We start from the raw sequence: 26984 nt of genomic DNA on the forward strand, positions 1-26984 counted from the left end.
TATATACCCCAAAACTTCAGAAACATTGATACGTGAAGACACATGTAGCCCCATGTTCATTGCAGCACTGTTCACAGTGGCCAAGACATGGAAACAACCAAAAAGCCCTTCAATAGAAGACTGGATAAAGAAGATGTGGCACATATACACTATGGAATACTACTCAGCCATAAGAAATGATGACATCAGATCATTTACAGCAAAATGGTGGGATCTTGATAACATTATAAGGAGTGAAATAAGTAAATCAGAAAAAAACAAGAACTACATGATTCCATACATTGGTGGAACATAAAAATGAGACTAAGAGACATGGACAAGAGTGTGGTGGTTACCAGGGGTGGGGGGAGGGAGGACAGGGGGAGAGTTAGGGGGAGGGGGAGGGGCACAGAGAACTAGATAGAGGGTGGCGAACGACAATCTGACTTTGGGCGAGGGGTATGCAACATAATTTAATGACAAAATAACCTAGACATGTTTTCTTTGAATATATGTACCCTGATTTATTAATGTCATCCCATTACCATTAATAAAAATTTATTAAAAAAAAAATAATGAGGCTCATCAGTAAAGACTGGTCAAGTTCAGGAATAAAAAGTATATTACTTCTTTACTTGATTTTATTAAGTTTTCTATCAGTCACTCCCAACTGGAGATTTGATGAAATAGCAAAACAGCTTAGAATCAATTCTCATATATTTACCAGAGTATTAAGTGTTCTTTTGTACTTCCAATTCTGTATCTCTGATGAAAAACTTCAGCCTATAGGAAAAAGTATCATTAAACACAACTCCCACATCAAAGTGGCATTTTGGAAGTACTGTATCCATGGTTTCCTCATCAGGAGTCCCAATAATTGTCCTTTCTACATGTGTAAAAATATAATCATATAAACTTATTACAAAACCAAGTTGCAATTGTTTGGGTTTAACATAAAATTATTGCTGTTAGACTATCCCTAAATAGGTACCTCTCAGTTAAAGGTACCTATTGTCTTCAATTCAATGTAAACATGTCAAAAGATGTGAATGATACACCATATTTCCCCATGTATAAGACGCACCATTTTTTTTTTTTAATTGGGGTCTAAAAGCTGGGTGCATCTTATACAATAGTTGTATTTTTTTTTTACTTTCATTTCCCGCTTTTTCGCGCTTGTTTTTGCGCTCATTGTTGAAACCAGTGATTTGTCATCAGACACAGATGAGGACAAGCTAATGGATCAGAGTTTTGACAGTGATTAGTTGCATGAATTTTATGATGAATAAAACTTGAGTCCAATAACTTTATATAACATTGTTTTTCACATTTCGGGCCCTAAAATTAAGGTACATCTTATATATGGGGAAATACGGTATTTTTAACAACCAAATTGAATTTTTAGCAAGACTTTAATTTAGTAAAGAAACAGAGAATTCATGTGCCTATATACAAACATTAATGTTTTTATGTGTGATCACCATGAATGTGTGTGTACATATTCTAAAAACATACGCAGTTAAATGGGAGGTATGGTGAGGGAGGAAGTAATGGCAAGGATGAAAGTAGCCAAGGCTCTAATGTTCTTGCGTCATACAAAGTTGTGTTGCTTATTTTTTAGGGTACCTATTACCTTGGCTATCAAAATAATTAAAAATTAAAGAGCAAAACAAAATTTTAATCTACAGAAATAAAGAATTGATAACAAAATTCAGAAATAGATGGACCTAAAGGGTAATATGCTAATTAAGTCAGAGAAAGACAAAGGTCATATGATGTCACTTATATGTGGAATCTAAAAGACAAAATATACAAACAACTCAAAGAACAAATTGATGGTTGCCAGATGGGACAGAGTTTGGGATTTATTGATTTTTCCATATCAATAAATATGGAAAAATATATGTTGTGAACCATACCAATAAGCTTTTCATTTTTTAAGAAAATTCTTCAACAGAAGGGCCTGAGTTTGTTGAAACACACTTATCTTTTTAATTATTCTTTCCAATTCATTGAAAGAGAGGGTAAATACTGTTCAGCAATAACTAGGAGAGAAAATGACCAAAAAAAAGGTCAGTTACCAAAAAGCTTCTCAACACTTTGAAAACATAGTTTAGGAGGTACTAATTTAATGCCTTATTTGACATTGTTGTAACACAGTCAATTGGGTTTTTTTTTAGAGTATAATGTATTAATGAATGTAAAATGTCCTATCAACTGGTATTTATTTCTAGGTTCTTATGGCTATGGGAGCCATGAGAGTAATGGTCTGGGAGGTCATTCTCCTTGTCTCAAAGAGGCTTCTTTGCAGCCAAATCTTAATATTACAATAATCTGAAGTAAACCAGTAAAGGTGTTAGTAATGCTCAGAATTAAAAAACAAAACAAAGAAACTTTGCTCTTATAGTTAAAAAAAGATGGTGTAACAGGAATAAAATCATCTCTAGCTTTTATTAAATCAAAGATGTGCCCACAAGCAGTGTGTACATTGGATAACGTTCTTTCATGTGTTTATTTATTTATTTATTATTTTTCTGAAGTTGGAAACGGGGAGGCAGTCAGACTCCCACAGGCGCCCAACCGGGATCCACCCAGCACGCCCACCAGGGGGTGATACTCTGCCCATCCGGGGTGTTGCTCTGTTGCAACCAGGGCCATTCTAGCACCTGAGGCAGAGGCCATGGAGCCATCCTCAGCACCCAGGCCAACTTTGCTCCAATGGAGCCTTGGCTGCTGGAGGGGAAGAGAGAGACACAGAGGAATGAGAGGGGGAGGGGTGGAGAAGCAGATGGGCACTTCTCCTGTGTGCCCTGGCCAGGAATCGAACCCGGGACTCCTGCAGACCAGGCCAATGCTCTACCACTGAGCCAACCGGCCAGGGCCTCATGTGCTTATTTAATATCCAGTTAACCAGTGAGTAAAGGAAAGTTAAATAACATTATACTCATTCTTAGAATCTCAAAGAGCTAATTTTTCCTCTTTACATTCACGGTCCCCTTTCATGAAGTATTTAAGAAACCTACAGATGAAAACCAAGAACAGGTTAGCTAATATGACTACAGTAATTGATTTGTAGAATCTGGAAGTGTAAATGACAAAAAAATTGATAATGTTTAAACACATTTGTGAGTCTATCTTCCATTTTGCTACCATACTAAACTAAACAATACATCAAGTTCAAAAAATTAAATCCCTCATCAGGTCTACAATATAAAACATATAATAATTTAGAAATATCAGAACAATAATATTTTAACAATGTCAATTAAGATGCTTGGCATTGGCTATATACTTTATGCCTTAATTACCTCAAGCAAAGTGAAAGGTAAAAATTTCACTTACTGTCAGGAAAATAAGTGTGAGGAACTTAGAAGTACCTTTAATTCACTGGTTTCTTTTTGTCCACAACAGCTAATAATTCTTCAAGGACTCTCCTACAAATATTTGCCTCTTTTAAAACATTTTATTCAGTTTGGCTTCTGAAAACAGGCCATGTACTCTGTAAAAAGCTAGCCACACATTCTTTGCTTGATAAATTTCTTTTCCATGTCTTCTCCAGTTACTCCGCAGAGAGTGTGGAGTTATGGATGTTTCGCTAAGTGCAACACATGACATCTGTTGATTGCTCTCTCTGGCATATTTAAAAAGTGATCAGATTCAAAAGGGGAAAAAACTCCCACAGTATTGGATAAGTCTATATTAGCTTTTAATGATTAGAAATTCCAGACAGCCCAAAATAGAGATTAAAAAGAAAGAAAATTTAACAGAGAGAAGGAAAATAAGGATCAATCATCTCAGAAATCATAACTAAGTGCTTCATCTAAGCCTTAACTGCATGTCAGTTAAATGGTACTTGTACTGATTCCTCTGTGCTGGAAAGTCTGCCAAGGGTTTAAAATAAATAAATCACTTCATTGAAGACTCAGAAAAAAAAACATGAAGCTGGTACAATATTTACAACTCTTACAGATTTGAAAAGTGAGGTTAAAAGATGAAGTTATTAGCAGGTACTCAAATAAAAACAGATCCAACGAATGAGTTCAGAAGAATGTCTGGATTCCAAGTCCCTTCCCTCTTAGCCACTATGAAAATTATGCTAATCAAAACAATATCTAATACCCATTTTAATATTTTATAATTTAGACTAGATGGACAGGACTTTAATGGTTACCTTTTCAGCTACAAATAAATTGGACATTCTTAGAATTGTAAATAAATCCCATTTATCAACCTTGAAAACCTTATTACATGATTCTTACTGTAATGCTAATAGATTTCTTGGGATGAATGCACAAGTTAACAACTATTTATGAAAATGCAAGACTGAGAAATGGTGAAGCACTCTGAGTTTTCACTAACACTACGGAAATAAGCATTTCCTTTGACTTCAGCCGCATTCCCTCCTTTGCCGTTAGTCACATTTGTCTTCTTCTTCTGCCAGTCATTCCTTACGAGAGGTAAAAGTCCATGAACTGGAAAACACCAAATATTTAACCTGGTTCCAAACTCAGATACTAATGATAACATTTATTTTAATAGGTGAGAAAAAAATTAAAAACTAAAATCAAACTATAATACATACAAATACTTAGTAATGAAATTTTTTAAAAAATTTATGTTCATAATTTTAGAGATTTTAATCTCCAATATGGTGCAGTGAAATAGTTAAGAGGGCTAAGAGTCTGAGATCTACATTTGGTAGTGTCTTGAACAGGTGACAACAGAACTTAGAAAATCATATGGTCATAAATTTAGATGAAACCTAACAATAAAAAGTGAAAAGAAAAATACTGGGATTTAAAAATCTAAAACTTGGTTCTAAGTCCCAGTTGAAAGCTCAGAAGGTCAAAACTCCAACATAAAAGAAGGGCCACTTACCTGAACAGCTACTAGCTTACTCCTTGAAGGTAGATCTGGGTTTATGCTTATATTACCATTCAGTTATGTCAGAAAGCCCTTAATCAATTCTAATCATAACTGAGCAACCTAACCAGCACTTGTTTCTTAGTCTCAAGTTACCAAAACATAAACTTTTGTGACCCAAGATGGCCCTTTAATTGATAAATGTGTAACCCTAGTAAAGAAATACGGAAATGTAAAACACCAAAAAAATTTAGTTCAAATTATTGTATTGATAGTTTTGGGGCATCCTGTATTTATGCAAGTGTGGTATGGTAGCAAAGCATTCTAACATTTAGTTTTCTGTATGTTGCCTATTTTGAAGATGGTTGAAATTATTAAAAAACTGATTTGTTTAATTTAAAGAGCGATTAATTAGATTTGCAAGAGTTGCTTAGATGCTTGGGAAGAAGCTATTCTTTAATTAAAATATTTTTTATAATTTATTATTCAATTACAGTTGACATACATTATATTAGTTTCAGGTGTACAACAGTGATGAGACATTTATATACCTCACAAAGTAATCAATTCAATATTTAGTACCCATCTGACACCATACACAGTTACTGCCTAAGTATTTGAGAAAATCAAATTTATTTGAAATTCTAAGAAAATTGGTAAGTACATAGTAGTATTAAATTTTTGGAAATAATTTATTATGTTGAATAAGCACATTATTCTGTACTCGAAAATAAAACTACTCACAATTATAGGGCCAGGTTTTTTCTTCATTTTTAATATGAGCCACTCATTTCCATTTATCAATACTAAATAATGAAGAACTCATTTCAGTATACCACATGAAAGGTTGTCCTAAGTTATTAGTTCTTATAGATTACTACTAATAATTAATATTTTTCTTAAATGACAGCATTAAGAATTACATACAACATGTTATGAATAAAAAACAACTAGTACCTTATAAGAATAGCTGATATAAAAATTTCCACCCAAGAATAAATTCTTTCATTTTGTTATATGTTCTTTCAGAAAAGAAAATTTTAAAAAGTCAATGTTGGCAATATAAAAAATACATTAAGCATTTATACTTTTAAAATAATGCCTATTTATGATTACATAAAAATACAGTATATTTCATCAAATTCCCAGTACAATCAAGATGAAATATTGTACAACCAACAGGACAAAAAAAAACAATGATAACAACCACTCTAAGAATTGTGTCCCAATAAGTGTTAGAACCACTAGCAATGTACTTGTCATGTTATATTCTAGTTAGTTATATAAGGATCTATCTTCCTTCTACTAGACTATAAGATCTTACAGGGCCAAAATTGATAGCCATCCTCCTATCCAAAGAACTCATTACTTGAAACATAGTCATTAATATGTCTGTTAAATTAACTAATTCTAAAGTATTTTAATAATTAAAATAAAAATATTGGTTTAAGGTAGTTTGTGTCAATTTAAAGAAAGAGAATCTACAGCCTTTTACAAAAAACTGAAAAAAAATTAAAAGTCCAAAATATACACCTAATTATGTTTTTAATTGTCACCAACTGCTTGATTCCTAAGTGCTGCAGGCAGAGGTTGTCTTATTTGTTAGTAACTAGTCACTCAGTAAACTTCTGCCTTTACTCTACTTTTAAAATAGATCATGGATAGAAAATATAAACTAGGTGATTTTTTCCCAATTTTTGCCTAACATATGCATTTATATTTATTTGTGTTGCTATAGAAAAAAGTTTTGTAATTTAAGACATTTTAAAGTAAATATATCTTCATTAACATGAACAGTACACTGTAAATAAACATAGATGTCATATTTGACTTTCTGTCTTCTGAATAGGAAAAAATCTATTACTGTGAAAAAGAGAACAGAAATTCCTATAAGTAATTTAATTTATGATCAAAATATTCACTCTAGGCCCTGGCTGGTTAGCTCAGCAGTAGAGCGTTGGCCCAGCATGTGGGAGTCTCAGTTTCAATTCCCAGTCAGGGCACACAGGAGTGACCATCTGCTTCTCAATCCTCCCCACCCCTGTCTTTTCTTCCCTCAGCAAGGGCTTGAATGGTTCAAGCAAGTTGGCTCCAGGTACTGAGAATGGCTCCATGGCCTGGCCTCAGATGCTAAAATAGTTTGGTTGCCAAGCAACGGAGCAGCAGCCCCAGATAAGCAGAGCATCCCCTGGTAGGTGGCTAGCCAGGTAGATCTTGTTTGGGGTGCATGCAGGAGTCTGTCTCTACCTCCCCACCTCTCACTTAATAAAAATAATAATAATTAACTCTAAGTATGTAAAAACTAAAAAAAAAAAATTCAAATACCTTATTTTAAAATGCACAATAGTAGTAAAGAAACTGAACATACTCGAAAAGAACATGATTAGAACTAGTCAGCATAATCTTAACTTTTACATTGTAGGAAAAAAACTTCACTTCACTGTTCATACATTCACAAATTTAAAGTGAACATGACCAACTCAATGCACAAAAGGAGGTCAAGGTCTATTTTAGTCAAGCTCTACTTTAAAATAATACATCTCTCTCAGTATGGTTAGGTTAAAAAAAATATCTATTTAGTCAGCGCCCTAGTAAACTACAGATAGTTTTATTGTTTACATCAAGTTTAAGTGTTCAAAGTAATACACAGCTACAAAAACATATCCCAAAAGAGAAGACCCTGGGTATTTATATGACTATTAGATACTAAAAGATAGCTCTTTAAATTTATGACATCATTTAGCAATGACTTATTTAGAAAATGCAATGTGTTATTTATTAATTTATCTACAAAGGTGAAGATTTTCTTTCAAATGTGTCTGGAATTATCATGCAGTACACTTAAGTTTGGTACTAAAGACCTAAAGGTAAGACCCTCAGATGAAGAATATAAAAGTCTGATATCATGGGGCGAATGACTGTCACTTAATAATAAAAGATTAAAAACTAGTGCCAACTAAATCTTACAAGGAGAAATAACTTAGCTGTGGGTTGTAAAATCCAAGCAGAAACTGTAAGACAGCTCATTTAGATTATTTTTAATTGAATATATTAGGGTGATATTGCTAAAATTATATAATTTCAGGTATAGAGTTGTATAATACAGGATCTGTATACTGTATGGTTTGTTCAGCACCCTATGTCAAGTTAGAAGACCGCTGAGACAGCTGGTAAAGTGGGCATCTTTAAGAATGTGGACAGCAGTTACCAAAGCAATGAGGAGACAGGGGGAATGTATCAGTCTTATCCTTTACACTGAGACCAGAAAGAATACTATTTTAAATCAGCTGCTAGAGTCTAAGATCACAGATACTTTATTACATAGTAGAGCTAAAAGTTCATTAAGTTTTGTCTATTTTAAATAGGTAACGATTTCATTAAAGGGTTTGGCTATTTAAAGTAATTCAGTACCATATTTGTCTGGTTTTGCCATTACCACACTCCCAATATATTTACTTTCTCAAAGTTAATATTTTCATTCACCTAGCTGAAATATAGTATCAATTAGTATTATTTATAGTATATATTACCTATAGTCCATATGTGGGTTCTACAAGGAAGTATGGTTGACCCTTGAACAACATGGGTTTGAACTGCACCAGGTCCACATCTATGCAGATTTTTTTTCAATACATACATACAGTACTATAAATGAATTTTCTCTTCCTTATGATTTTCTTTTATTCTTTTTTTAAACCATTCCATTGATCTGAGAGAGAGAGGAGGGAGATGGGGTAGGGGGGAGAAGCATCAACTCTGCTGTTCCATTTAGTTGTTCCATTCAGTTGTGCACTCACTGATTGCCCCTGTACGTGCCCTGACTGGGGATTCAATTCACTATCTTTGCGCACCTGGACAATGCTTTATCCACTAAGCCACCTGGCCAGGACTCTTCCTTATGATTTTCTAAATAACAGTTTCTTTTCTCTAGCTTAATTTATTTTTAAGAATACAGTATATAATACATATAACATAAAACATATATTAAATGACTGTTAATGTTATTAGTAAGGCTTCCAGTCAACAGTAGGCTCTTAGTTTTTTTGAGGATTCAAAATTTACACACAAATTTTCAGCTGCATGGTGGGGATGGTGTCAGCACTGTTAACTCCCACACTGTTCAAGAGTCAACTGTATTCTGTGAGATTACACTAACCATAACCTTACTTCAACTCAGAGTGATATTATATATGTATAAATTTTACTGCAAACAAAAGAAATGGAACATCAAATGCATAAGTTAGCTATGTCTAAAATCACCTAACAGAACAGGTGTCATTTATTATGATTCATGAGTGGGTGTCACTTCCCACAAACTTCTATCTGCAATGAGATTGTTTAGCTTTTAGGATGCCAACTTTCAAAGTTTCTTTTAGATACTGAAAAGGAGAAGCAAGAAACTTTTGATTTATGTCTTTTTTCTATGTATTATTTATGTGTTTGTTTTTTATTTACTTTGGGACATACTTATTTAACAAGATTATATAAACTAAAAATAAAGATAATTGCTTAAAATAAAATTATCACTGTATCTTTAAGTCGTAAATTTAGAAGCACTGTTGTTGAAAGGTACAAAAGTCATTATTAAATTTCACATACAGACTACAGTTCAATATACTTCAGATATAAACATGCAGCTTCAATTAATTATACATGTTTTATTTGAAAAGAAAAACATACAACCACAGCTTTTATAAGAAACTTAAAAAAATTCCAAATGCTTTCATTCTTCCTCAGTTACCATTCAAATAATATATTTTTAAACCAAAGTTAAAATAAAATGAAAAAGAAATTCAGTAGGCAGACTGAGCAATATAAATTCAAAACACTACTCTGTCTTCCTGTGTTCTTTCCCACCACAGTGTGTTGTTCAAAGTTCCACAGCTATTGTCTTCGTCCTCTTGTTCTTTCGTGAGTTCAATAAGAACCTAAATGAAAATAAATAAATGCAGTATTCTGTATCTCAATTACCTCAAAGACTTTTTAACTAAATCAGAAAGAGTGTAAGGCTATATCTAATTATATTAACAATTCAAGTATCATGAGATTTATTACTAAGATATTTAAACAGAATAATCTCCATTAATCCACAAAGATAAATATTTTGGAGAACTAATGGATTATTTTAATTACTATATTTAAGTAGCACTATCATAAAAAATAACAAATATTTAAGCAATGTAAATTGATGTGCTAATATAAAATACCATCATCATGACCTACTACTTTACTAAAAGTTGAGCTATTCAAAACAGATGGAGAACATAGAGTTGTTTAAAATTACACAAAGTTTAGGAATAATGTATAAGGATTTGTCTCTGGTTCACAAACTCCCTCCCTTTCCAATATAAATCTAGACAATTAGCTATTATACACTCTATTCTAAAACAAATTTTTTAAAATTTAACTTTAAAGTACCTGTTCCAGTGTTGCTTGAGAAAAGCTATATTCTTCAATGGCAAAAGTATGTTTAGCTATTAAAATATGAAAACAATATTTTACATATTAATATTTTAAAGAATAAAAATTATTAAGTAACTACTAACTGGCTAACAATTTATCTTAAAAAACCCCTCTGTAATCAACTCATTTAAATTTGAAGCTACCAAAATACGTTATTCTCCTCTATCCCCTCATCTCGTCTTGTTTCTCTTCCCCACCTCCACATTCTCACGGTCTCCTCCAAGCACAATATACTTAATATTACTTGCCTCTTTTTGAAGCATCTCCTCGTTCCTTTATCTTATTCCTCATTCTTCCTTTTTTCATTTCTTTTGATTTCTGCTCTCTCCCATTCCTCAATTCCAAAAGCCTGTTCTTGACTTCTTGCACTAGACTTCTCAAAGCATTCATATGTCCATACACTTTATTATATTTATTTCAGGTACTTTTGCAATCTAATGCCAAATTTTCTGGTTTTCTATTCATTCTTTTAATTTAATCCTCCCTAAGTAGTTCAGGTGTTCTCTTTAATCAGGAAATATAGGTGTTTCATAGTTATAAACACCATAAAATAATCTGCATCTGAATACATGCTCCATCCAAGAGCTTAACTCCCTCTTTAACCTACCTACCATTTATTTTTAAAATGCCAAGATTCAATTAAGTTTCTTTAAAGCTTTTCGGAATACTCACCCTCCTGCGCTATGAATTTTCCTTTCCTCTCTACTGATGCGGCTTAACTCTTGCTAACTAACCATAGTCCAATATGAAGAAAGGATTCAAGAAACTCAGTGCCCTCACTTCCAGACTGAACTAGTGAGGACTAATTAAACAGTTTTAACACAGACGCGATGAGAGAAACTGTAGTTATGCCTACCAAAATAGTAAAAGGTTTTACATTATAATATAGGTAATCTACCCAATTCCCAACAATATTAGTCTTTACCTATATCAGATTAATAAAAGATTACCTTCCTATTTATCAGTTTCTACAATACACTGAGTCAAAATTTCTAAACTTTTTATTTTTTAAACTTTTTAAATAAAATTCTTTTATAATTTGAAAGCTACTTTACCATATTCTTCAAACACTGCTTACCTCCTTCTAGCTTAGAAAAAGATTGTGAAAGGGACTGAACATCTTCCTTAGGAATTTTAAAAGCCATAATTGAAGAAAAACTGAAAATAGATAAAATATAGAAAAAAATTTGAAATCTTAAATTTTTTTCCATGTACAATAACTATCATTACTATTAAATAAGAACGTTTAAAAAGTTTAAATAGTATCTAATACTAAATTAGATACAAAACTCCATTAGCTACATTAGACTACATTAATCCAATTGGTAACTATAAAGACACCCCCAATTCTTAACACAGCAACAATTTTTTTATGATTATTCTTCAAAGAATATAATTAAATTTTTAAAATCTTTACCTTTCCTGACGGGTTGCATTTGGGAAAATATACTGAATTTCTCTTTGAAGGCGGTCTACTTCTAAGTTTTCTATCCAGTCCTTTAATTTAATTTCCAAAAAGTAACCTTTTCCAAATTTACTCTTTAGATGTTGGACTGTCCCAATACATCTGTAGTAATTTTTAAAAGAAGGTTCAGATATAAAATTACTCGACAGTTTCAAAAACTAATTTCCCAGCTAAAGAATGATTTAAATAAAATGTTTATGAGTGACACCCTGATGAACTTAGCTACCCAGACAGGGCAAATGTCCCCAATATTACCATCTTATATTTCCAGCACACTTATCCAAATTAGGAAACCAGCACTGTATGTTACCATTACCTTTATTTGACTTTATTGGAATTTCACCAGTTTTGCAACTAATGAATGTCCTTGTTTCGTTCCAGGATCTACCCAGGATACCACATTACACTTAGTTGTCAGGCGTCCTTAGTCTCCACTGGTCTGTACAGTTTCTTCCTGTTTCCTCCTTTTTTATGACTTTAGAAAGTTTTGAAAAGAACTGGTCAAGTGTTTTAGTAGAATGCCCCTTAATTTGGAGTAGTCTGATATTTTTCTCATGATTAGACTAGGATTATGGTTTTTTGGAGAAAATAGCACAGAGTTGAATGAAGTACCCTTTCTACCACATCATATCAGGTGATATGTGATACCCACATGCCACTGGTGAAATATAGAAAAAAAGGCTTTTAGCAATAGGTGACTTTAAAAAGTTTAAACTCTTTAGCATAAATAGCTTCATTTAGCTTCTCTTCCATCTTACACTCTAAGTGACCACAGGACTTACTTAGGTCTAAAACTCCCTACCCCCAGCCTTCAATTTAGTTTCGCCAAATTGCAGACATGTCAGGGGTGGGTCGTAAATTCTAGAATATTCAGAAATGTTTTTGTTAGACATACGAAACATTTATCACTACTGTGTTATCATCTTCAAAGTTTATAGTCTTAATGTGTAGAAATATTTTTTTTTCCTTAAATCAATCCTATAGATAAACATTGTAGCAGGACAGTAAGATTTAATGAGCTTACTAGCGAGATTAATGAATACGTTTTACTAATTTTGTACCACGCTTCGCTGAGCACCCCCTCCTTCCCACCCCAACCAGTATGAGATTTTGTCTTTAAAAGCTAGCCCCAAAATGTGTTCGGGGCCACATGATTTGGATGACTTAGGTCTCCGTGTGGTCACCAGCTTTAAAATAAAGACTCCTTAATTTGGCTACTTAATTGTGTGGCAAAACGTCTGTTTCTCGCTGTTCCGATACAAAACTGTTTGGTTGAGGTAGTAGTCATTATCAGGTGTCTCCACTGCAAAGTCACCAGCCTCCCCTTTCCAAGTACATTAGAAAAGACTGGCTAAATCCTGATCACATTTGGGAGCTAAGGGATTAAGCTCCCCTCCTAGAGGAAGTTGTAGCTACATATTTATTTGAAATTTTTCTGTAAGAAAGAGGAAGATTTGCCTCTTCTCTCTTATTTATTTATTTATTTACTTTTAAGTCCCCCGCCCCCTTGATTTCAGAGGGAAGGGGAGCAGAGAGGAGGGAGAAGGGAAAGAAGGGGTGAGGAAGGGAGGGAGGGAGAGGGAGAGAGAAGGATGAAGGGAGGGAGGGAGGGAGAGAAAGAGGGAGGGAGGGAGAGAGAGAAAGAGGGAGGGAGGGAGGGAGAGATAGAAAGAGGGAGGGAGGGAGGAAGAAGCAGCAATTCACTGTTCCACTTAGTTGTGTGCTCATGGGTTGCTTCTATACGCGCTGACCAGGGATCAAACCTGTGACATCGGTGTGCCAGAACAGTGCTTCATTCACCGAGCACCCGGCCAGAGACCCCAACTTATTTATTCCATCATTTATATAAGTATGAATTCATGTATATTTATTTTATACTTTGGGTTATGATCCAATATATTGCCCATCAATTTAAAAAAATATATCATACTTGAAATAATCCAAATTGTTGATTAAGCCAATTCCAAATGCAAAGTAGCTAGCCATACTTTGGTAAAAAAAATTACACATTTCTGAGTAATCTATAGAAAGCAAACTGATTTCAAAACTCAAGAAAAATTTTTTTACCATTTAACTTAGTACGTGTTTTTACATCATGACATTTAAAATTGCCATCTCCCATCCCCCAAATGAGTGTTCGGACATCTACCTTAATTGTCCAGATACCACGATAGCCACTCGGTCACAGACAGCCTCTGCTTCCTCCATATAATGAGTGGTCAGAAGAGCAGCCCGCTTTTTGTTTTTAAATGCAGTTCTAATTGCTCGCCTACAAAACATAAAATAAAGAGAGAAAATGATCTAAATGTTCATGAAAATACCTGGGTTTTTAAAAAATCCAACTATTTGGTTAATTAGGGTAATTAAAATATCAAATTTCCATTGCTGTAGTTATTCTGTTCTACCCAACTATGATTTTTCTATTTTAATTTATTTGCCTTTTCTTAAAAGCTTGTCAAATAGGAATTTCATAGTTTCAAATGTTTCTATGCTTTAAAAAATGAATTATAAAAACTGATGCCTTGCCCTGGCTAGTTGGCTCAGTGGTAGAGCATTGGTCCAGCGTGTGGAAGTTTCGAGTTCGATTCCCAGCCAGGGCACACAGGAGAAGTGCCCATCTGCTTCTCCACCCTTCCCCCTCTCCTTCCTCTCTGTCTCTCTCTTCCCCTCCCGCAGCCAGGGCTCCAATGGAGCAAAGTTGGCCCAGGCGCTGAGGACAGCTCCATGGCCTCCGCCTCAGGCACATTAGAATGGCTCTGATTGAAGCAGAGCAATGCCCCAGAGGGGCCACGCATCGCCCTCTGGTGGGCATGCCAGGTGGATCCTGGTTGGACACATGTGGGAGTTTGTCTGCCTCCCTCCCCTCCACCCCCATTTCTCACTTCGGAAAAATACAAAAAAAAAATTTTTGATACCTTTTCGTGTTATAACAAAAACAGTCATAAAATCATAGGAAAACCTTAACATGCATCTAAACCAAACCTTACATGCTATAGACATAACCTAGGTTTGTAAGTTTAGTCAACTAATTAGCACTGTGAATTCTAGAAAGTTCCAACATAACTTCAACACAATATTATGAGAATAAACTATAATTTACATGTTAAATGACTAGGAAAAAAATTTTTTTAAACTATTCAGACAGCAATATTCTTTATTTTAATAATTCCATACTCATTTTTGTTCTGAAATATATATTAATATAATACTTCATGAAAAATATAATAAAGTTTAAAAAGTTTACAGGATTCTCTAGTAATCAAAATATTTCATTTTAATTATATTTTATTATTTGTGTAGGATTTAAAGTCAATATGCATATGTAACTAATACAAAATATTTAGTTATAGTAAACTATTCTTTTGTTCTAAAGTAAAATATAGTATAATGTGTCTCAAGTGCCTTTAATGTTCTACTCACCACATGTGCTGTTTGGCCTTAGGATCCATACCTGTAGATGGTTCATCTAGCAAAGTAATCTGAGGGTTCCCCAGCATGCTTAGCGCAAAACACAACTAGATGGAAGAAATGAGGGGCATTCAAAACAAGGAATTTTATCATGACAGCATCAGGCACTAAACATACATGTTGTTTAATAAAAGTACCTTTCGTTTGATTCCTGCAGGTAGTTTCTTTATACTTTTTTGAAGATGTTCTTTCAAATCAAGTGCATTTGTTATTCTGCAAAACAGATAATAAAATATGAGTATACTACCACTCATTATCTGTGAACACTGACATTCTTTTTTCTAGAATACTCAGCTGAAGTCTCCTACTTAGACCTTCAATTTACATTTTAAACAAGTTAATTCCTTGATTTAAAAGGCTGACTTTCAATTAAAATAAGTTTCATGACAATTATAGGTAATTTATTCTATAATTAGAAATTGAAAAATTGCCTTTTTGTTTTCATAGCTATAATTCAGTAAAGACTATATGAAAAAGTAATGACCATTTTCTATGAAAATTATGATACATGAAAATGCTTATTATGAAATTTTTAAAATATGAAACTTTTCTCCAGGTAACAAAAATATTCTACATTTTACCCATTTGTGACTTCCTTTATGTCACTTGGACTCATTCCCTTCACAGCTCCATAAATTTCAAAATGTTCCTGCAATGTAATATCTGACCACAGTGGGTTTATCTGAGGACAGTATCCCATACACTTAATGGAATCATCATCTTCAGCTGGGTCTAAAGAATAATCTCCTAGAAATACCTACAGAAAGACAAACCAACTTTATATAATTATTTTTGCTTAATTAACATTGTGAAAGAAGTGGCATGTGAATCAATTCAAATTCCTTCCTAGAGATAGGGTAAGATTTTTACTCCTTTTGAAGAAGGAAGGACCTACCTAGCTAAGAGTTTAGTGACCCGGCCGGGAAAAGTAGTTAGGGATGTGGCACTGTTGGGAAAACAAGCCCCAGTTTCAACTAAGATGATGATCGAGGGCTTCGTTGGAAAGTGATAGATGAGCCAGAGAGGAAAGCACATTTGGTCATTGGAATTTCTTCAGGGTTAAGAAATAGTCAACATAAATAATAAGGCAAAAGCCCAAAGGAAATAGTGGGCCTGGCATTTTCCAGGAAAGCAATGAGCCAGTGTGCTTCGTGGGAAGAGAAAAAGGGCGAGAGGTGGAGATAAGACCAGAACAATTTTGTGCAGTTTCCACAAAGTGCTAAATGATATTCTTATAATCAAAGACTGACTGATGGCAGTGTCAAGATTAGCTCCCATACCCCCTAAAGTTAATACTATTGTCTTCCATAAAGTTGGTGGAAAAATCACCCATCCATGTAATAATTATAAAAGCAAAAATACTATACATGTGTGTCATCTACATATAAGTACCAACATTTTACTATGTACATTTTTATAGCTAACCAAAAAAATCAAATTTTATGCTAAAAATTTAATATTAAAACAATATTTAGCATCAAAGTCCAAATCTGTCATTAAAAAATTTTAATGAAAAATACAAATTATAGTCAGCATAGCCCACACTGTTGTATATCATACCTGGCCTGAAGTTGGTTCAATATCACCAACCAGAATATTAATAATTGTGCTTTTGCCTGCACCATTTGGGCCCAACAGTCCCAAGATCTCACCTAAAGGAATTGAAAGAAAAATCATCACATGTAAATCAGATTTAAAATGGAAATGATTCTTCTGAAAACATTATTTAAGAAAAAAAAAATTAAATACCAGCCTTTTTTCACACAGAAAGAGATGTATTTAGTTGCCACTTTCTTTAATTTTCTTGTAAGAAAATCTTTCTTGTCATCGTATTCTTTATGCAAATTGCTGACCATAATGGCTGGTTTCTAACAAGGGAAACAGGATTTAAAAAAAACAACGTTATAAATCAGAAACGTGTTATGAAATAACAAGGCTGCACACAACTCACATCCATATCGTAAGAACTATATTGCTAATAAAGGGTATTATATAAATAAATATCTGTTTGCCACTGAGATAGTGACTTATTAAAGTGTGAGTAGATAATCACACAGTGGTGGCTGGAGCAGATGTGGGACAGCTGCACATCCCCAGCAGAGCAGAGGTGGGGCAGCCCATAAGACTCTGGAAGTTTCTGGTGCCATGAGAGATACAGCCGGTTGGTCAACAGTATTGTTTTAACATGCAGCTGAGTCCTGGTGAGCAGACAGGGAATCAAAGGGAGCCCTACAAAGTGTTGCTTACAAAGTTTTGACTGAATCTACGCTTCCTAAACCAGTTCAGAAACCACCCCAAAGTAATATTAATAATAGGCCAAGTAGTAGAAATCCCACTGTAAAACTTAATGGGCTTGCTATGGAAGGGGGAGAGCCTGCCATCTACAGGCCATTAGATCCAAAGTCTTTCCCAAATTATAGAGCTAATTACAACTTCAGGGCATGCACAATCAGAGAACTTCTCGGAACTCATGATATGCTTATACACATTATAAACCCTCTAGAAATGTATATAATATATAACATTTCCCATACTCATTTAGCCTTGATCCTATTATGTTAATGAATCACGTGTGGATAAAGAACAGAATTAGGAACTAAATGCTGGTTCGAAACCATGAGGATGCCGGCTTGAGCGTGGGCTCACCAGTTGGAGCGCAGGGTTGCTGACTTGAGCGTGGGATCATAGATATGACCCATGGTCGCTGGCTTGAGCCCAAAAGTCACTGGCTTGAAGACCAAGGTTGCTGGCTTAAGCAAGGGGTCACTCTGCTGTAGCCCCCCAGTCAAGGCACTTATGAGAAAGCAATCAATGAACAACTAAGGTGCCACAACACAAAATTGTTGCTTCTCATTTCTCTCCCTTCCTGTCTGTCCCTCTCTCTCTCTCTCTCAAAAAACAAAAGTCAATCAAGAAAAGGTTAGATTTTTTTTTAATTTTTCCACTGATTTGAGACAAATTGAAGGAAGAGAGAGAGAAAGCAGGGAGGGGAAAAAGAAGCATCAACTCATTGTTCCACTTGGCTGTTACACTTAGTTGTACATTCATTGGTTGCTTCTTATATGTGCCCTGACTGGGAATCAAACCTGTGACCTTGGTGCCCTGGGACAACGTTCTACCCACTGAACAACCTGGCCAGAGTCAAGTTTTCTTACGGTAGAATTTCTCCGACCTTGTACTTTATTTTTGTGTACTTTAATTTTTTATATTACTTTTATATAATTCAAGTATTTTTTCAATATGAAATTAATGTAAACATGCAACCCCTGTATTTCAGCACCCAATCTGGCCTTGCCAGTTTTATGCATATCCTTCCAGGATATTCTCTCGATGTGTGTGTGTTTTGCTTTAAGAAAGTATCATTCTGTAACAATACTTCTTGAATATTTATTTTTAATTTGAAATATAACTTGCCTGACCAGACGGTGGCTGTTGCAGTAATATAATGTTATAGTAATTAAATATATAGAAATATAGAAAAATATGGAAGATATATAGAAATAATTAGGATATAATATTAAAAGCAATTAAGGAAATTAAATAAAGTTATGCCATCTGGATAGGAATTAATATGATAAACAGACTCTGATTTTCAAGCAGGGCCCAGTTAGTGTGTGTATGAAGTTATACATAGATAAGAAGTGGCTTGATGTCATAACTCTGTAAGTTAACATAAACAAGAAGTTTCCCTAGGAACACCTTAAAAGTGGCTTGGCCTGACCTGTGGTGGTGCAGTGGATAAAACATCCACCTGGAATGCTGAGGTCACCAGTTCAAAACCCTGGGCTTGCCTGGTCAAGGCACATATGGGAGTTGATGCTTCCTGATAATTAGTTTAAATTTTTATTAAATAAAAAAAAAAAAGTGGCTTGATGTAACATTTCAGTAGATTAACATAAAAAGGGCTCCCTGCGAGGGACTGGGGGGAGGGGGGGGAGGTGATACTCCTGTAGATTGACACCTGTTAGAAGGCGTTGGCCAGAAAAAGTACTAAAGCTAAGGGGCACCGCCCAGCCTCCAATTCTGAACATGGACTGTCTCCACGCTGCTCTGACCAAATACAGCCAAGAGGAGCACACTGACAGGGCCCCCGTAAGCTGTACCCAGGCACGCCAAAAGGATTTGTGAGTAATCAACTGCCTGTGTAATTCTTGCAACTTACTTGTGTGTTGGTCGTGTCTTTCCTCCGGTGGCAGTTGGTCTCAGCACTGATAGTGAGTAAGGAGACCCCCCTTTAAATAAGATACTTCAAGAATATTTTATTATTTAGGCCAAGTGTTCAGAGAGATTTTGTAAATATAATTTTGTACTTGTGTAATTTACAAAATCTCAAAATCGTATTCCTGCTTAGGAAGGGCCGTTATAATTTAAATGAAGAGGTTTTCATACTTGGAAGGTTTTGAATAGAAGGAGGAAGAAGGCTTGGACCCCCTCCCTTCTCTACACCTGGGTGAAAGAAGGTAAAACAGCCAGGAATAGAGCAGGGGGAAGGGAGACTTGAGTAGTTCTTCCCTCTTCCCCTTTCTTTCTCCTTAATGGGCGATCTACTAATGATTACCCTCTGGCATCCTGTAAGCCCCCTCCCATTCTGAAATCATGTAATTGAGGACAAAGGAATCACGTGAACTTACATTCTGTAAAAGGTATATAAGATGTAAGAAATCTAATTTGGGGAGCATGTGTCTTTGGAGTTATAGCCCCATATGTTCCACTGGCTTAATAAATTCTCTTTTTTCCTCTTATAAGTTGTCCAAGTGTCAATCCTCCAAGGTTTTGCTCTCCTGCAACAGTAGATTCCTCTGAGTTGCCTGGAGACTAGTCTCAAAGAGGCTGCCAGCCCTGCTGATAAGCAGGAGTGTCCCACTGCTGGGGAAGTTGAATCGGGGACGCCTGATCTACGCAGAGCTTGGGCTCTACTGGGACAGTGGCACAGTAGATACAGTGTCGACCTGGGATGCTGAGGACCCACGTTTGAAACCCTGAGGTCATGGGCTTGAGCACAGGCTCATCTGGCCTGAGCGTGGGGTTGCTGGCTTGAGCCCAAAGGTCGCTGGCTTGAAGCCCAAGGTCACTGGCTTGAGCAAGGGGTCACTGGCTCGGCTGGAGCCCTCAGGTCAAGGCACATATGAGAAAGCAATCAATGAACAACTAAACTGCTGCAACCAAGAATTAATGCTTCTCATCTCTCCCCTTCCTGTCGTCTGTCCCTATCTGTCCCTCTCTCTCTCTCGCTCGCTAAAAAAAAAAAAAAATTTAAAGATCATTCCAAAAAAAAAATTTAAGTAGACAAAAAAATTTTTTCAAAGACCTTTTTCAGATTGATTCATAGAGAAGAAAAATATTTTTCAGATTAATTCCTATGCATGGGGAACTGATCATTGCACATTTAACACGACTTAGCAAAAAGACTAAATTACCTCTTCACAACACTGGCAACTCATCAGCTCTCTGACCTTTAGTCTTTCTGCTCTGACATCTTCATCTTCATTCTCATTGTTTGGTGGTTCTGGAAACTTCCTATTTTTGGACTTTGTTGAAAGGGTCCTAAATATATCAAGATAGTATATTTTCAAATAATTAAAATAATAAGAAATTCAAGCACTGCATAGAGAAAAAAATGAAAAAAAAATTTACCAATATGAGATCTATAGTTATCCCTAAAAGATGGAATTAAAGAACTATTTTTTCTTCACTTACACCATTTAGATATTATCTAATTTCATATCAATATTATTTATGACCAGTATGTGTTAGGCACTACTTCACAAAAAGACAAAAGGATAAAAAAACAAAAAACAATAGTAGCAAGCCCCTCACTCAAAGAATTTACAGTCTGTATGTCAGTGAGATTACCCTGAGTAGATGTAGAGGGCTGATGTCTGAATCTATAGAAACACCCTAGAGGTAGGCAGAGGAAAAAGTGCTTCCAAAGGAAAACCAGACTGTAAGTGGAAGTAAGGTAAAAAGGAGAATAGGAGTTGATATATGGAAAACAATGGAACAAAAGAAAAGTATAAGGAGTGATAGATATGTGTATTTCAAACTGCCCTCTTGATGTTCCACTTATCTGTCAGACCTCACCCTTACTGGACTATTGCCCCTGAGACAGAGGAATTCCAAAAAGCTGACAAACCACCCCAAGGAGGGGCTCTGGACATACCAGGACTTTTGATTCAATACCCACAAGCTCAAAATTCTTCTTGACCCCATATAATTTGTCCTCCTAGCTTGTACTGGTGCACTTCTCCCAGAGGAGTGCCCCGGCAAGTCTTTCTCCTCTAATAAAGCCTGCACACCTGGTGATCGAGTGCCGTCTCATTCTTACAAGGAAAAGTCTATCACATTAAAGGCTGCTTAGTTAAATAAATTGAGCCTACTTGACAAGACAAAGAGGAAGTCATTAGTTATCTTACTGAAAATACTATTAATAGAGAGGTAAGGGTAAAAACACATGAATCATCAGGGAAATGCAAATAAAAACCACAATGAGACACCACTTCATATCCACTAGAATGGCTAAAATAAAAAAATAAACAATAACCCATATTGGCAAGAATTGGAGGAGACAGAATGCTCATACATCCCTAATAAGAATGTGCTGTGCGCACCCCCTTTTAAGCAGTTTTGCCAGTTTCAGTTACCTGAGGTCAACTGCAGTCCAAAAACATTAAATGTAAAATTCCAGAAATAAAAATTCCTAAGTTTTAAATTTCATGCTGTTCTGAGTGGCATGATGAAATCTCAGTGTCCCACTTTGTCCCACAGGGAACGTGAATCATCTCTTTGTTATCAAATCCCTCTGGGCTATCAAACTGACTATTTTAGAATCATAGCACTGTACTTTTGTTCAAGTCACCCTTATTTTAGTTAATAATGGCCACAAAGCACAAGAGTAGCAAAGCTGGCAATTCGGAATAGAAGTCATAAAGTGCTTCCTTTAAGTGAAAAGGTGTGTAATTATAGGGAAAAAACACAGCATACACAGGGTTTGGCACTATTTATGATTTTAGCCATCCATTTGGGGTCTTGGAGAGTAACCCCCACAAATAAGGAGTAACTAAAGTAAAAAGGTGCAATCACTTTAGAAAACAACAGTCTGTCACTTCACCGAAAGGTTCAACATAGAGTACCATATGTCATCAATTCCATCACTAGGTATCCACCCAAGAGAAATGAAGACATATGTCCACCCAAATACTTGTACACAAATATTCATAGCAGCATTATTTGTAATAGCCAAAAGGTGGAAACAACTCAAATGTCTATCAACTAATACACATTACTCAGCATAGATAAAGGAACGAAGCACTGCTACATACTGCACCATGTATGCACCTTTAAAACATTATGCTAAAGTAAAGGAAGCCAGACAAAAACAGACTCTGTATTGTACTCTGTATTCCACTTATATGAGTATGTTCAAAACTGGCAAATCTGTTATCTGGAGACAGAAAAGTAGATTAGTGAGTGCACAGGGCTAGGAAGCATGGGTGGAGGGGGGAAAGAGTGACAACTAAGGGGTACAGGATTTCTTTTGGGGGTGATAATATGACCTAAAATAAGGTTATAGTAATAGCTGCACAACTCTGTAAATATGCTGAAAAACATTAAAACTTAAAAAGGAATTAACTGACCAGAAAAGGGGATCCTTTCTTATTGATCTGCCTCCATATTTTTTCTCATAGTACTGTAAGAGGAAAATCCATAGTATACACTGCAGGTAAGGCTGAAAGAAACCACACAGAACAGCTCATGACTGATAGAGAACAGAGACCACATACATCAGTTTCCTGACTGACACCAACAAATTAACCACAATTTTTCTTTGCATGTCATATCATTTAAGAGATTTTAATACAAACTAACGTAGATTTTTTTTGTAAGATAATCTTTCACCTTTATTTCTATTTCTGTAAAGTTCACTGTTGTCAGTTTCATAAAATACAAAGGGAAAAAAAAGCTTTGTTTTTGCTTCTAGAAAACCAGAATCATAATTAAATAGAATTGTTAACATAAAAAAAGCCAAGAATATTAAAATGGACATATTCAGAAAATGAAAGGTATTACCATCAAAACTCACATTAGCTAGTATTAACACACTTGACTTCTGATGCACCTTCATTTTATGCAACAGAATAAGAACTAAAATGAGGTAAAACCATACAACCAAACTATCCTTCAGGTACAAACTAACAGGACATTTTTGTTATTTCTTACCGATATGACAGCCACGAAAAGCCTATCCCATGGATTATAGGTATCCTCATTTTTTCGAATATCCTTCCAAGAAACCTAAGATAAAAATTATTGAAAATATATGCGCTGCTGTGATGTTTTAAGATGGCATTTGATCTTTGACCCTGGTTCCTGGTACACAGCTTCTAATACCCTTGGAATTTCCTACATGTCAGAGATGAAAAGAGTATTTTTTGTTATTTAAAACGAGCCCCTTTCCACCAAAGCTGAGGTGACTGTAGGAGGAAGATGAGGGCAGGTTGTCAGAAGAACCAACCAAGTGATTAGAAGGTTGGAACTTTCAGCCCCATTCACCCACTGACCACTAGAGGGGGGAAAGGGGTTTAGAGATGAAGTCATCATGCCAAGTAATAGAACTTTATAATAACCCTAAATACAGGGTTTGAAGAGCTTTCAGGTTGAAGAATACATGCATGTGCTAGGGAATGTTACACTCCAAACTCCACAAGGACAAAAGTTCCTGCACCTGTGTCCCTTCTGGATCTTGCTATGTATCTCCTAACCTAGCTGTTCATTTGTGTATCTGTTGTAGTAAGTTGGCAATAGGAAATAGTGCTTCCCTGAGCTCTATAAGCCATAATAGCAAATTACTGAACCTGAGAAGGCGTCACAGAATCCTTCTGTCTGATTTGAGTTTGAAGCCAAATCAGACAGAAGGATTAATAACAGCTTATAACTGGATCCACTACTTATAACTGGCATCTGAAGTGTGGGTGGGGAGGGAAGTCCTAGAGAATAAGGCCTTAAACTGTGGGGTCAGCGCTAATACCAGGTAATGTAAGTATTGCTTTATTTAAGAAAAAAAACCCACACATTTGGGGTCAGAAGTGTTGTAATTTTATTTTAGCTGCAACGTGTAGAAATATTTAGATTAAAATGCATTTTGTTCAGCAAACATGTATTCTGTACAAAACATTAGCCACTACTATTAATAGCTATGATTTGTATACATCCCAAAATATGGGACAGATAATATAAACATATTAAACTGAAACAAAAGGGACAGGAGTAAAGAGGTTAGTGAGTAGAATTAATCAGCAAACATCTTAAGCCAATAATTAATCATTTATCTTTTTAATCATATAGAAAAATTTTTTTCAACTATCCAAGCTTAATAAAACTAATCTGTGGTTTTCTTCCTTAGAAAATTCTCTACAATTTCTATTAACTCTTTATTGGACAATACATTATTTAATCCTTGAAAACTCCCCCAAATAGTAACTGAAGTCAGATCATACTCATAATTTATGTACATATACCATTTGAGGCATCAAAGAGCTCATAATAGACATAGTCCTTTTCCTTTCAGAATTTAAGGTTTAAAACATGTTTTTAAAATTCAACAGTGATTTTAAACTGCTTCATTAATAATATTTAAATCAAGCAGCAGCAGCTAATATATGGGTTATTTTATTTTTTTACTATTTTCAGTATAACAACTAAAATCTCAAAGATTAGGTACTATTAATGAATTTTAGATATTAAAACACCTAATATACCTACCTTTATGAAACAAATCAGACAACCTAGAAGTGGATAGATTGGAATGACAATGCAAAAGGTATAGTGGAGAATAGCTGTAACTGTATATCCCAGAAAGAAAGTGATTTCGGTGATTACAATGCAGGCCAATGCTGTCTAGAGAAAAAAATAGGAAAACAAGTGAAAAAGTGGTTAGAATTTTCATAATCAACATTAAGTATGTTTTCAATCTAGGAAAACACAGAACCAGAGATGATACTTCGCCAGGAAGCAGCAGTACCTGGTACCAGTTGCTTTTAGCTGGCATTGCTGCCATGCAGTTGTTAAATGCTTTCACTATCATCCCTTCATGAAGTGGATAATGCAGAAGACAAAAACAGAGACAATAAGATGGTGCCAACTGTATGTATAAGGCCTGTGCTTAGAAAAGACAGTGATATTTTTTAGTGTAATCCTGAAAGAGTACATGGCTCCCTTTTCTCTAGTGAAAACATGAAAGCATTTCAACTAAGCTACTATGAAAAGTAAAAATGAAATCATATAAAGTCTGACTTACCACAGAATAGATAAATGACCAAATTTCTTTGGTGTTTAAACATTTTTTAAAAGTGAAAGAAGTAATGTAGGTAAACAGAATAACTGATGGAACGTAACCAATAAGACAAAAAACCTGTAAAACAAAAATATGTAATTTCATATAAAAATATAAGTAACTAGCAATACATAGATACAAAATGGCAGTAGTATTAAAACATTAAGGAATAATTATTCTTCAAATTTTATTTCTCAAATCACTCCAAAAATTGAAACTATAGTTATTTAACTTACCATTCTCATTGCTCCTAAACCAATGAAACTCATGCTTTTAACTAATTAACATAATCCTGAATAATTAATTTAAACCGAACAGTTTTCTTTGCCAACTTAAAATGCTGTCTGTTATTTTATTTATTATATAAACAGGTGTAGCTGGTTAAAACTTCTTCCAGTAACTAATAGCTACCATTTCTTTTTAATCTTTTTTAAAATTTATTTATTCATTTTTAGAGAGGAAATGGGGTGGGGGCAGGGCACATCAACTCCCATATGTGCCTTGACCAGGCAAGCCCAGGGTTTTGAACCAGCAACCTCAGCATTCCAGGTCAAGGCCTCATCCACTGCACCACCACAGGCCAGGCAAGTTACCAATTTAATATACAGCACTTAACACATTTTGTACATATTTTAAGGAAAAACTTTCTTAATTTTAAGGCAGAAATTAAGTTACAACTTTTTCTCAATCAACTATTAGCTACCATTTTAATATACAGGACTTAATGCATTTTATAAATTTTTAAGGAAAGCATTTATTTATAAGGCAGAAGATATATAAGATCAGTTCAATCTCTGGCTAAATAGAGAAATTTACTTTCAGCAATCCTGACTTCATCTAGCTCTGTTTTCCTTATATAATAAAAACATTGATATAAAAGGGTCTAGTTACAGTAATTTAAGTGTAAACATGAATGCAAATCATAGTCTTCCTTGGTATTTTAAACCATATTTTAAATTATTAAATAAAAGAGCTTCCTTGTGAAATTTTCAGACACAGAGACAAGGAAAAAAGTTTAAGGAAGACCTGTTTAAATATTTCTTTTATTTTTATTTATTTTTTTATTTTATTTATTCATTTTTAGAGAGGAGAGAGAGAGACAGAGGAGAGAGAGACAGAGAGAGAGAGAAAGGGGGAGGAGCTGGAAGCATCAACTCCCATTTGTGCCTTGACCAGGCAAACCCAGGGTTTCGAACCGGCGACCTCAGCATTTCCAGGTCGACGTTTTATCCACTGTGCCACCACAGGTCAGGCTAAATATTTCTAATTACATATAAATAGGTAGTCTATAGAAAAATCTGCTTCAATTTCAAGGAATTATTTTATAATGGTAGTTATTGCTTTTAAATATTGGTTATAGTAATATGATTTGCACTGATTACAGATATCATAAATAATAATTAAATAGAAACTGGT

The 26984-nt window shown here is 34.8% G+C and overlaps 1 protein-coding gene across 3 annotated transcripts in view; it reads right to left on the reverse strand.

Moving 5' to 3' along the window:
• Window positions 1–5515: 5515 nt before the first annotated feature.
• The window catches only part of ABCA5 (ATP binding cassette subfamily A member 5), a 74883-nt gene continuing 53414 nt past the window's right edge, over window positions 5516–26984 (reverse strand). For all 3 annotated transcript variants that reach the window (XM_066386734.1, XM_066386733.1, XM_066386736.1), the window contains 15 exons: window positions 25533–25646; window positions 24998–25132; window positions 23456–23530; window positions 22873–22964; window positions 20656–20782; window positions 16992–17106; window positions 16799–16890; window positions 15820–15995; window positions 15376–15451; window positions 15191–15285; window positions 13920–14039; window positions 11723–11872; window positions 11384–11463; window positions 10261–10316; window positions 5516–9770 (listed from right to left, as the gene is read on the reverse strand). In XM_066386734.1, coding sequence (XP_066242831.1) covers window positions 9663–9770; window positions 10261–10316; window positions 11384–11463; window positions 11723–11872; window positions 13920–14039; window positions 15191–15285; window positions 15376–15451; window positions 15820–15995; window positions 16799–16890; window positions 16992–17106; window positions 20656–20782; window positions 22873–22964; window positions 23456–23530; window positions 24998–25132; window positions 25533–25646 — 1611 coding nt within the window. In that variant the 3' untranslated portion in view covers window positions 5516–9662. The remainder of the gene's footprint in view (window positions 9771–10260; window positions 10317–11383; window positions 11464–11722; window positions 11873–13919; window positions 14040–15190; window positions 15286–15375; window positions 15452–15819; window positions 15996–16798; window positions 16891–16991; window positions 17107–20655; window positions 20783–22872; window positions 22965–23455; window positions 23531–24997; window positions 25133–25532; window positions 25647–26984) is intronic.

Source organism: Saccopteryx leptura, chromosome 5 (assembly GCF_036850995.1).
Source record: "Saccopteryx leptura isolate mSacLep1 chromosome 5, mSacLep1_pri_phased_curated, whole genome shotgun sequence".
Lineage (NCBI taxonomy): Eukaryota > Metazoa > Chordata > Mammalia > Chiroptera > Emballonuridae > Saccopteryx > Saccopteryx leptura.